Here is a 12519-nt window from a genome sequence, read left to right as displayed (position 1 = left end):
GCAATGGACGTTTAAACTCCTGTCAATGATTTCTCTAAGAAACTCTTTAAGACATGGCAGCTCAAAACACAGAGCAGAAATGCCTGCTTTTTCACCCTCTCCTCTGCTTTTATTTTCTTTACAAAAGAGTTCTTCCACCCATCAGTCCTCAGCAGGGACATTCAGGAGAAATGAGCTGCCAACATTTGATGTCTAATTCTCTTTCTCATCCAACTAAAATGAACCAATTAACTTGGCATTTCTCCTCACCAAGGAAATGGTAGGTATTACTTAATCTTGAATTGTGTTCTATCACCCAGCAGACTATGATCAACACTACCCTGTGATAATTCATGCAAAGGATAATCACCTTAAGGAGGAAATGCCAAGAATTGTTAAGGAAAAGCTAAAAGTATGATGAAAGTGAGCAACCACAGGTGTGTAACACTGTCAGGAGACCACCAAAAAAGGGGGGGGAAAGCCACATTTGCAGAGAACTGCAGTTCCTCCCTCTCCCATCTCTAAACTCTTCTCACATCTTTGGCCTCATTCTCTGCACTTCCAGGCATATGAATTTTCTATTAGAGGAAGAGATCCCGCTCTTCTTCCCCCCAGAGCCCTCACTCGGTCTATTCCCTCTAGCTGGAAAGCTTTTCCTATTCATTTTTACCTTGTTGATGTCTAAAAGTTCTTCAGGTAGCTGATCAAATGTTGCTCTTCGGCCACTGCCTCTGCTCCCCATGTGCCCCTTCCCACATTAGGCTACGTCCCCATAATATTCTCATTGGTACTTTCTCTTTGCACATTTGTCACAATTGTGTTAGATACTGGGGAGGAGGCTGTAATTCTTTGCTCTGCCTTCCCTTCCAGACTTGAAGTTCCATGAGGATAAGGCCTGTACTTTATTAGTTCAACAATCTCTAATGTTTAGCGGTACCTAGATGTTCAATAAGTATGTGCCAAATAATTAAATCAATAAATTCTTAAGGTAGGGTCTAGTTCAAGTTGGTTTGGCCACAGTGCAATTCAGCACATGGCTGAATTGACCCAAAAGATGGCAGAAGAAGAGAAGCTGACTCTGGACCCTTCACTCTTGGTCTGTTCTCCTAACTTATATTTTATTGTTCCAATTTTCTTTTCATTCTTTTATCAGGTGAAGTCTTACCTCAAAATACATTAAAGAAAAGTATTTTAAGTGTTATGAAATTAACTAGTTGAGTTTTTCAATAGGCTATCAACCTGGGGCTAGTAATAATTTACAATGGGTCAGCGTCATAAGCAGTCTTAATTTTTTTTCCCTTTACTGCTAGTGTAATGCAAGTTATATAATCTCTCATGAGAATAGGCTGTTTAAAAATGATGGTGGGCTCATAAATGTTTACAGTCCTATCTGTGAAGCTGGAGTACAGCCAGTTCTGCGTGGTATGGAGAACCAGAAGAGAATAGTAAGCTCGAGACCACCTTGACTTCAAATCTAAGAGTTTATTTTCTGTTCTCAGTTTTCTTGACTGCTTTGCTGCAGTAGACAGACAGGGGCCTCAATTTTTTTGTGGATTCTTTTATTTATCTCACTTCTATGACAACTCACCCTCCTGGGTTTCCTCTATCACTTCTCTTCTTCCTTCCCACTCCTTCCACACCCAACCTCATTGACTGTGGCCCACTGCCACAGTCCAACCACGGGACATCAGGGTCATACAGTGAAATAGCAGGTGCCAAGGAGTCAAGAAACCAGGCTCTAGTCCTGGTCCTGACACTAGTTATCGGTATGACCTTGCACAGCAACTAATTCAGTATACCCCATATTTTTCTCTGTAAAACGAGAAGGTTAAAAAATTCAAGTTTTTTTTCTCCACACACTATTCTCCATTTTCCCTTCACAGAAATTACTTACTCATAATGTGGTTTCATTTATTTGAAGTCCTAAATCCATCTTCCCAGCCCTAATCTCCCTCACTGCCATCTGTCCACGTGCTATTTCCACTTAAATGTTCTACTAACATTTAACACTTAAAGGCTGTGCACTGCTGGGAGCGCAGGATAAGGGTACCACTCTTTGGGAAAGCAATTTAGTAATATATCTCAAGAGCAATCTAGTAAGGTATCTCAGTGGAATATGCCGATACTCTTTTGATACGGGAATTCTATTTCTAGGAATCTATCATTAGAAATGATTCAAAATATTGTTTTAAAAAAGCCATAAGAAAGGATAAGTTCACTGCTCCCCCCACACACAAACGTGCATGCACACATGAACCCAAATTACCAAAAGTTGGGGTATTATTATATAAATTACAGTGTATAATTTTGATAACTAGTAAGTAGCTATTAAAATAATATTTATGATGGCTGTCTATGAATCATGTATAATATGTATAATTTAATAGCAAGTGAAAAGAATAGGATACAAATTACATGTGAATGTAAGTATGAAAACAAAATAAGTACATTGAAAGACTTGCAGGATATTAAAAAATAGTATTTGTTGTTTCCAGATATTATATTATTAATGAAAGGTATATTTTATCTTCTCTGACTTTTCCATACTTTTCATTTACATTTTCATATTACTTGTGTAATTGAAAAGGAATGTGGAAGCCGAACTCATTTCCTCCCTTCCTAAAATCTCCCTCCTCCTTGGCTTCCCCATGCCATTCTGTGGCCATGTGTCTTCTCACTGTTAGGTGCTCAGCCCTGGAATTTTTAATTTTCTATTTTCTTTTCCCTTCAGCCTTCACATACAAACAGTTCCTAAATACAAAGGGATTCTTTTTCCACAATAAGGTCTGTCCATTCCCACACTTTGTTCCAGAAAGGAGGCTCTCCACTACTCACGCCAGAATGCGTTTAAAAGTCACCTCAAAATACTCCATGTGATTTTCTCCCTCCCAGGTTTTGAAACCCTTGCCTTCGACACTTGCCTTTGCTTCTTATTATCTATCAATTTCAAATTGGGGCTCCACGGCGGGCCTCAAAAGGCTCTCATGTAATGCCTTTTCAACTTAACTCATTTTTTAAATTTCCCCTCCTCAAATTCTCTACTGTGCCCCAACAGAATTACTTTTTACCTCTGGGTTCCAACAGAGCGATGAACAAAATGTTAGTCCCAGGCAAATCCTAGAAGGGATTACTACACTCGTAGTTTCACTGGCAGTGAGGATGGGAAATGGTGTCAACAGACAGCAGTATGCTTACAGGAAGAACAAGGCATAGCAATTGAACCCTGTTGCTGTTGGTGGTGGTTTGTTTTTTTTTTTCTTAGATTTTATTTATTTATTTGTCAGAGAGAGGGAGAGAGCGAGCACAAGCAGGGGGAAGGGGCAGAGGCAGAGGGAGAAGCAGACTCCCTGCTGAGCAGGGAGCCTGATGTAGGACTCCATCCCAAGACCCCAGAATCATGACCTGAACCGAAGGCAGACGCTTAACCGACTGAGCCACCCAGGCACCCCATTGTTGTTGTTTTCTAATAGAATCACATCCTCCAATCAGGGGAAGGATTTCAGCAGGTTTCTGACAAAGCGCCTCACAACAACCTCATAGATAAGATGAGGTGAGCTAGATGATAGTATGATTTGATAAATGAATCAAAAATTAAATAACTGTACCTAAAGAGTTTCGGGTAAAAGAGAGGTCAACCTGGAGAGAAGATCCTACAGACACAATACAGGTCTCTGCAAGATTTTTTTTTATCAAAAACATAAATAAGTAACTAGAAGCTATTCTTATTCAAGTTGCCAAGTGAAATATCTGGAAAGGTTAGTTAATATAAAGAATGGCAGAAAAAAGGACTGAAAAGTCCTAGAACACCTGTAATTTCAGGCTGATCATCAAGAATTTGAAATTAAATACAGATAAAGATGAATCCTTTCATCCAGGTTGTAAAAACATGCCTGCAAAATGAGTGAGGCCTGCATTAACAAAGGTTCACATTTTATAGGGATTTCAGTTGACTGTATCTCCAATGTGAGCCAGTGCATCATGTGGATGCCAAACAACCAGTATCATTCATTTTAGGGCGACATTTAGTAGACACCCAGGATGTCAAGCCAGGGAAGTATTTCTATTCCATCCTGAACTTGCTGAACTACAGTTCAATACGGGGAGCCATACTGTCATAGAGAAAGTGGACCACCTAGAGGCCATGCAAAGCAACATGATCAGAAGCAAAGAATCTGGAAATCAGGGTAAAAGAGAAACGAGGTGAAAGAAAAGGGGTTAGCTTAGAAAAGGGGTGATTAGGGAAGTGATAACACAGCTGTGCTCAACAAGCTCTCCATTAGACCAAGCTCAAAGGGAGCCAATTATAGGATGACCGACTTTAGCTCAGTGTAGGACACAATTTTCTATCATTAGATTGGCCCACACCCACAGGATGCATGGGCCACGTGACACTGGAAGATGACCTGCTAGGTGAAGGGCTGGTTTCACAAGTGTGTTACAGAGTGACAAAGGTTTACAGTCATGGCTTTGATATACTCTGGGAGTCTGAAATTCTGAAAAGCTATTAAAATAAGCTCGTGCCACCAAAAAACGAATCCATTTACTACCAAAGGATGTTAAGCTGGGTGGATTTCTCTCTACCAGTTTCTTTGGGCCTTGCTTGTGCCTCTGAAGCACTATTTTATTATTGAAGAATTCAAAACATGAAGATGAGCTGTTGAAAGTCAGAGAGGAAAGGCAACCTTGAGTTATACCCAACAGCTGTTCTGTCTCTTTGATGTTAAAAATCAATTGCCCAAAGGAGCAAAGGAGAAAACCTTTCAATCTTTCATTCACATTCTTAGATCTCATAGCATTTTACATTCAAACCTAGAGCGGGAAAGCCTGGCCAAAAAAATATATATATATATATGACCCTTGCATGGGAGGAAAGATCATGATCGTAGTCATTCTTTGTTCTTCTTAAAAATTGTTCATAACTTCAACCATGTGACATGCCATAACTTTACTCCAATCTACCACTGTGGTTCACGAAAATTAAATATATCACACAACTGATTTTAAATAAGGCATCTAACATATCTTAAACATGACAGAGGAAAACATATATATGTTGTCATTTTTAAACTTCCACTTTCTATAAAATGTATTAATAGCAAGATACTGCAGAATGGACTGAAATACATTTCAAGATCACAGAACATCTTAATCATCTTTAGAGCAGTAACTTTTCGTCAACTTGGAGCTCATTAATTTGAAAGAAAACACAACTGAAGACCAGACATTGATGAAGGCTATTCACTTTTCACAGTATTAACATGTTAATGCTTTATTTGTACAGAAACACTAATTACACTAATTACAGTGGAACCTTATAGCATTCATTGAAATATTCGTAAGCACTAAGGGCATGTATACTGATGAGCACTGAGTAATGTACGGAACTGTTCAATTGCTCTCCAAAGCTAATATAACAGTGTATGTTAATTACACTTGCATTAAAAAAATGGTAAAAACCAGTTCAATAGCACTTAGTTGGCATGAAAGAAGATAATTTCAGACACTCTTAAAATGTTAGCACCATAGAGGCAGTAAAGATCATTTAGAATATTTATCAATCTTCAAATTTGGAAACTGAGGCCCAAAGAGGTAAAGTACTCCTTACTCAAGTCTGGGCAGTTGGTTAACTATGGAGGAAGGTCTAGAACCAGGTCTCCTAGCTCCCTGTCAAATGCTCTTAATATCACACTACAGAGTACCCGAGTCCCAAAGCAAATCAAAGCCAGGCATGCTGTATAAATGTCTGTGTCATACAGTGAACTGTCCTAAGCCCTAGAAAAGAAATGGGCATAGAAAGAAGACACTACTTTTCTTTTTTTTAATTCTTTTTTTTTTTTTTAAGATTTTATCCATTTATTTGACAGAGAGATAGAGAGAGAAAACAAGTAGGCAGAGAGGCAGGCAGAGGGAGAGGGAGAAGCAGGCTCCCCGCTGAGCAGGGAGCCCGATGCGGGGCTTGATCCCAGGACCCCGGGATCATGACCTGAGCCGAAGGCAGCTGCTTAACCGACTGAGCCACCCAGGTGCCCCAAGACACTACTTTTCTTAAAGAAACTTACAGTCTTGTGAAGAAAACGAACCTGAAAAATTGTTTGAGTTGTAGTTTCAGATCTTAATTCAAGAAATAAATATATGTGACTATTTTGCATGTTGATGTGTGTTCCCATAAATATTGCAGGAGCTCTGAGGAAACATGATTCCTATGAGAAGGGGAGGTGGAGAAATGTCAGGGGAGGAAATGGGAGTTGAACTGGATCTTGCAAACTGGGGAGGATTTGTAAGGGGAGAAAGAAAAGACGGCATTTTAGGAAGATGGAACTGTGTGAATAGATACACATTCTACTCACATCTGTAAAGAGCTCCGCAAAACAACATATTATGTTATCACTCGTGTTAGGTGAGTGATACTGTCACTTAGCGTAAGGGCAATTTTCATCAAGAAGAGCATTAAATGGTTATTATCTGTCCTGGTGAACTGGGAAAAAAGATAGGAGCTGGGAACAATGAATGCAATGCTTTATTTACAGCTGACCCTTGAACAACGTGGGTTTGAACTGTGCAGGTCCACTTATACATAGGCTTTTTTTCAATAAGCACAGTGCAGCACTGTAAATATATTTTCTCAATAACATCTTCTTTCTCTAGCTTCCTTGATTGTGAGAATACAGTATATAATACATATAATACACAAAATATATGCTAATCAACTGTTTATGTTATCGGTAAGGCATCCAGTCAACAGTAGGCTGTTAGTTACGTTTTGGGGGAGTCCATATGTGGACTTTTGACTGCACAGATGGTCAGCACCCCTACCCCCCACATTGTTCAAGGGTTAACTGTATTTGCTTACTTATACCTCATTATTCCACAAAGAAATTGAGGTAGCTTTAAAAATTGGAAATAAACTAAGGAAAATGATAAGCCCAGGAATAAAAGCAGCACCCACAAAAAAGCAGACTATACAGTCCAGATGGCTGTTAGTCAGAGGTGGGGGCCAGAGGGATGGAAATAGAGTTGACCCTTTTCAGCATTTACAAGATTTTTCCTGCATTAGATTAAAAATAAGGCAAAAAGCTTGCAATTCAGGAGAAGCGGAGCATTTGCTAATACTGAGATGAGAGAAATTTCTCCTGAGTCCTCATAAAGAAGCCACTGAATGATGCAGTAGGTGCTGTCCTCAACCCCACCCCTGAGTTTATAGTTATGAAGAGTAATTTCACATGGTGGTCCTCATACTACCACTCAGTGTAGGACAAACACATCACATTTAGGTATGACCATTTACAAAACAGTGTGGCCCACATGCTTGGTCCTCCCATAACAGAAGAGGAAAATTTAGACTATGTACTGGATTGGAGGGACTATATATTCTTCAGTTCATATGGATTCATTTATTCACTCAAAATTTATTGATTGCATACAATGTGACAGACTTGGGAATATAGCCATGAATACAAGGGATGGTCATGCTCGTGAGTTAAATATTCTAGTGGTGGGAGAAGGATCACAGACAAACATATGTTAGGGGTGCCTTGGTGGTTCAGTCATTTAAGCGTCTGCCTTCGGCTCAGGTCATGATCCCGGAGTCCTGGGATCGAGTCCCACATCAGGTTCCCTGCTCAGCAATGAGTCTGCTTCTCCCTCTACACACCACCCCCCACGCCCAGCTCATGCTCTCTCTCAAATAAATAAATAAAATCTTAAAAAAAAAAAACAAAAAACATATGTTAGATGATGATAAATGCTATTGGGAAAAATAAGGCAGGACAAGGTGACAGAGAACATGATGGGCAGCGTGAGGTTGGTAGTTAGAAAGGGTAATCACAGACAAGCCCTCCGATAGGGTAATGTTTGTGCAGAAACCAGCATGATAGGAGGAAGGATACTCTAAGACGTGGAGAAAAGTGCTGCAGGCAAAGGGAACAGTTAGTGCAAAGGCCCCAAGAGAGAAGCATGCTTGGCATGTCTGAGTAATGGCACGACACCCAGCCAGGCAGAGGCAGGGGAAAGGTCTTATGAAAATGAACGGGACAGGATAAGGTGAGAAAAAGGAACAATGGCAGAGTCCATCTTTGCTTCAGGAATCTCCTATTGTGTCTGTTTCAACACAAGCCAAAGGTAGTTGAGGATTGCCAGTGTATACCGTAGAACACGACCATCCTTCCGTCAGCTTACCTACTGTGCTAAAACTTGCCCTGAAATCACCCACCACAGGCATGGGCTCTTGTCTAAAGCCCAACTACACTATATGGAGAATATTAGAGCATGAAAACTAAGCTTATAATTTCTGACACTTAAATATCCACAGAAAGTTCTAAATTGGCTTCCTGGTGAAACCTCCAAAGTTTTTTGAATGCAAATCGCACCTTTATGTAACTGACATGCAGATCAAATCATTCATGACATTTAAGCCAATGGAATGCTACAGGGCACCTTTCGAAGGTGTTGACTTTGATTTTAAAAGACAATCTGGCAATTGTGTGATAGCAGAATCCACTGTCTACTGAAGGCACTTATGTGTGTCAATAAAACAGTATCATCAATTTAGAAAAGACAATTTATGTTTGTTTCCCCTGAGCAGGGGACATGCATCCAGAATGCTGAAGAATAGTATCCAATCATTTAGACACAAGTGAAGAGAAGGAGTGGAATAAAAATATCCCTTTATGCCATGAGAAATGTTGTCTCTTCGGAGCCTGTTCTATAAGACTCATGTGATCTTTTAACAGGTACTGAGACACAGGATCTATTAAGATTATCAATAATTGGGGGCTCCTGGTGGCTCACTCGTTAAGCGTCTGTCTTTGGCTCAGGTCATGATCCCAGGGTCCTGGGATCGAGCCCTGTATCGGGCTCCCTGCTCAGCCGGAAGCCTGCTTCTCCCTCTCCCACTCCCCTTGCTTGTGTTCCCTCTCTCACTATCTTTCTCTCTCTGTCAAATAAATAAATAAAATCTTTAAAAATAAAAAAAGATTATCAATAATTGGTTGCATAATGAGTTTGGAGATCTGACTCCATCACCAATTCCCCAGAAAAAAAATAAGTAAATAGCAATAAAATTAGCAAATATTGTGTATTGTTCTTTCATTTATTTTAATTTAAACATTTTTTAATATTTTTAAAAAGATTTTATTTATTTGAGAAAGAGAGCACAGAGGGAGTGTGACAGGGAGAAGCAGACTCCCTACTGGGCAGAGAGCCCGATGTGGGGCTCGATCCCAGGACCCTGAGATCATGACCTGAGCCAAAGGCAGATGCTTAACTGACTGAGCCACCCAGGTGTCCCTTGCGTATTGTTCTTGACAGATTCCATCTCAAAGTGACACAGAATACATCAGTGACCTCTAATGGACCATCTTTGTCTAACGGCTACCTTCACTACACCGGGAGTATTGGAGTAAGAAAGCTACGCTTGTAATTTCTGGCAAGAAGGAAACTGACATAGAGATTGGTTGTCCAATATGAATCTACAAATTGAACCATCAGTACCAAAATCTGGATAATATTAATACATACATTCAATAGTAAAAATTTTTAAAAATCTGTGAAGTTCAAAGGACACAATTACCTGCTCAGCCAACAATGAAGCTAAGCTAGAATATGCATCTGCAAACTCGGGACCATATTTAATGGAGTCCTTCAGTAAGGAGATAGCCTCTTCTTTTTTCTCCTGGGACCTAGAGATTATAAAGAGGGAAAAAAACATCTTTTAATAACACCTTGTTTAAATCCTCTGATTGACGTTGAAATCTCATTTCTTTTAGCAAAGATAATCTGATTCCCTCTGGATTTCACTGCAAATGAATTACACTAGATTGTCTCAAGGTGCCAACAGTTTCTGTCTCTGAATTCTCAGTGGAAAGAGATTTAATGATGCTGCAGTTTATTCACTGATTTTTCTACCTTCTCTTTCCTGCTATGCACTTTCTTGAGAGCTTTCTTTAGTATTTTAGAAGTTTGTTAACCAGAAACCTTGACACTCAGAGGAGCAATTGTGGAGGCATCCGTGGGAGCTGGTTTACAATGATGTGGAAGATGAGCTGAACCCCTGGAGTACTAGTTGGACCCCCATAGGCTGGGTTCCTAACAGTGGCTGAGCCACCTCTCAGGGACAAGCCAGCCAAACTGCTCACGTTAACCTTGGCTTTTATATCTAAGAGGCATCCATTTATACATAATATGTGAAGTTAGGAAATACTGTGACTACTGGCTGGCAAAGAATGATTGGCAATTTTATCATCGTATTTTTATTGAAAATCTGGGCTGGTTCTGTTTTCTTCATTTTAGTCTTCTCCTGAAGGTGATTATTTCGGGTTCAGAGAGGACTCAAGGCCCCAAAGTTATTACCAATATCTTGGGTGGCAGTTCTCTTTCCTGCTAGTGCCATGGGGGAAGCACTAGGTCATTATCTTGATGTATCAATATTTTTGAAGCCAAAAATATACACTGGCAGTGACCAATTTTGCTACTAATACAATTTCACAAACACCGACCACTTGCTAAGTGCTAGATATTGTAATTGGTAAAAAATTGCTCCATAAATTAGTGGAATGAAAAACCAGAATCCCTGAACTATAGAGAGCGCACAGCCTAAGGGTCCCCCCACCTTTACTGGGTACCAATATAGGATTGGGTGCTTCTGTTTTCACTATTTAGGGTCAATGATCATTTATTCAGCAATGTACCTTATGCTCTGGTAAATTTTCACATAACAGTATTAATTTTCACAACAATCCCATGCAGCAGGTGTTCATTGCCTCTAATATTCATTTTTCTAATGAGAAAATTTGGATTCAGAAAAGCTGAGTGACTCATCAGGTTGATATAACCAGTCTTCTGGGTCGAGAGCCAGTGCTCCTCCATCACACCATATCTGCTTCTTCTAACTACTTAGAAACCCACCTGTTATAACCTTGCTGCTCAGTGTGATGCATGGACCAGTATCATCAACCTCACCAGGAACTTGTTAGAAATGCAGGGCCTCCAGCCCCATCCAGACCTCCTGAATCGAACCCTACATTTTAAAAAGATTCTCCGGTAATTTGTTCACACACTGAGATCTCAGCAGAATTGTTCCATAAATTAGCCAAGGCAGCTCAGTGTAGCTCCTGCTGCAAAGCCCCCACGGCTTCGGTCTCTGTATGAGGAAGATCTGGAGAGGGAAAACTAATATTGACTCCATGAGTTTGAGTTCCAGGTGCTAGAAGCAGCATGATGTAAGGCAATTTTACCTGGAAAAGAGTCTTCTATCATAGACCTTGAAAACAAAAAAGTCATGTTTCCAGCACAGACCTTGCATTCAACGGTTCAATTTAGCCAACATCTATCATTGGTCTACTACGTCTTAGCTATTTCTTAAGGGAGGTGGCTGTCCACGCTACCCTCTTCTTACTGGGGGTGAGCTCACTCCTACTGGGCTCCTCTTGACACACAGTCCAGCCCTTGAGAGCAAGGCATAACACCTGTGTGCTTCACTGGATTATTTTTGGGATGTGGCTTGAAAGTTGCAGGGTTCTAAGAAATGTGCATCACAGCTCTCTTAGTGATGCTTTTTTTTTTTTTTTTTTTTTTTTTTTACTGATTCATTCATTTAGTCAACAAACATTTAAAGAGTGTCTGTAAGACTCTACAGAAGTCCACTATGTTCACATACTCCTGGGTTTCTAATCTAAAATACACCTTGAAATACTTCCTCCATGGGCACATGTAAATGAAAGCTTATTTTTTTTAATCCAGGTAATTTGACTATTGATTTCATGGTTAGCAGAATTCTTCCTCCAAGGATTTCATAAATATTTTGTTTTTTTAAGATTTATTTATTTTGGAGGGGGAGGGGCAGGAGAGGGAGAGAGAGTCTCCCAACGCAGCGGGCTCAACCTCATGACCCTCAGACCATAACCCGAGCTGAAACCAAGAGTCAGACGCTTAACCAACTGCGCCACCCAGGCGCCCCTCATAAATCTTTATTAACGTTAATTTGGAAATCCTCCCAAAATCCACAAGAAGATTTGGACTTAGGAAATTAAGGCTGAAGATTAATTCCCTCAGGATATAACGTGAGCTTGGATGTTCTTCAAAATCAGCAGGAAAAAAACCCCACAACAATTTGATAGAAAGGATTTAGTGATTTTCATTTGTCAAGGCTCACATCAGTTAGAATGGCAACTTAAACCTTTTATATATGAATTCAGTGAGATTAATTACCACTTAATGCAGTCTAGGAATCTAAACACTTGAGGCTATCTATTAACATTCATAGGACACAGTGGAAGAGTTAGCAACAAAGTTATTCACAGGGAACTTAATTCTTTATGAAAAACTCTATCTCTATTAATCTCTTGAGGGATGGACATATTTTCAGAAAAATAGCTCACCATGTAATTTTGGTTAGTATAGGAGTATTGCAAAATGCAAAGACAAGACATTTCCTCTTGTTTCTGCACTCTTGGATGATTCTGCTTTTCCCTGGGAGCCTTCGAGAGTCATTAGACACCAACAGGTATCAGGCACATGCCACCTTAACACATATTTTAAAACGTT

General features: G+C 39.9%; 1 protein-coding gene across 4 annotated transcripts in view; it reads right to left on the bottom strand.

The window, feature by feature from the left end:
• The window catches only part of TMTC1 (transmembrane O-mannosyltransferase targeting cadherins 1), a 267202-nt gene that overhangs the window by 26812 nt on the left and 227871 nt on the right, over window positions 1–12519 (bottom strand). For all 4 annotated transcript variants that reach the window (XM_064591454.1, XM_064591452.1, XM_064591453.1 and 1 more), the window contains one exon: window positions 9548–9656. In XM_064591454.1, coding sequence (XP_064447524.1) covers window positions 9548–9656 — 109 coding nt within the window. The remainder of the gene's footprint in view (window positions 1–9547; window positions 9657–12519) is intronic.

Source organism: Mirounga angustirostris, unplaced genomic scaffold, assembly GCF_029215605.1.
Source record: "Mirounga angustirostris isolate CCGP_5_RB_7025 unplaced genomic scaffold, mMirAng1.0.hap1 SCAF_5, whole genome shotgun sequence".
Lineage (NCBI taxonomy): Eukaryota > Metazoa > Chordata > Mammalia > Carnivora > Phocidae > Mirounga > Mirounga angustirostris.
Note: the sequence above shows the minus strand (reverse complement) of the source record. Positions and strands in the feature narration are given on the sequence as shown.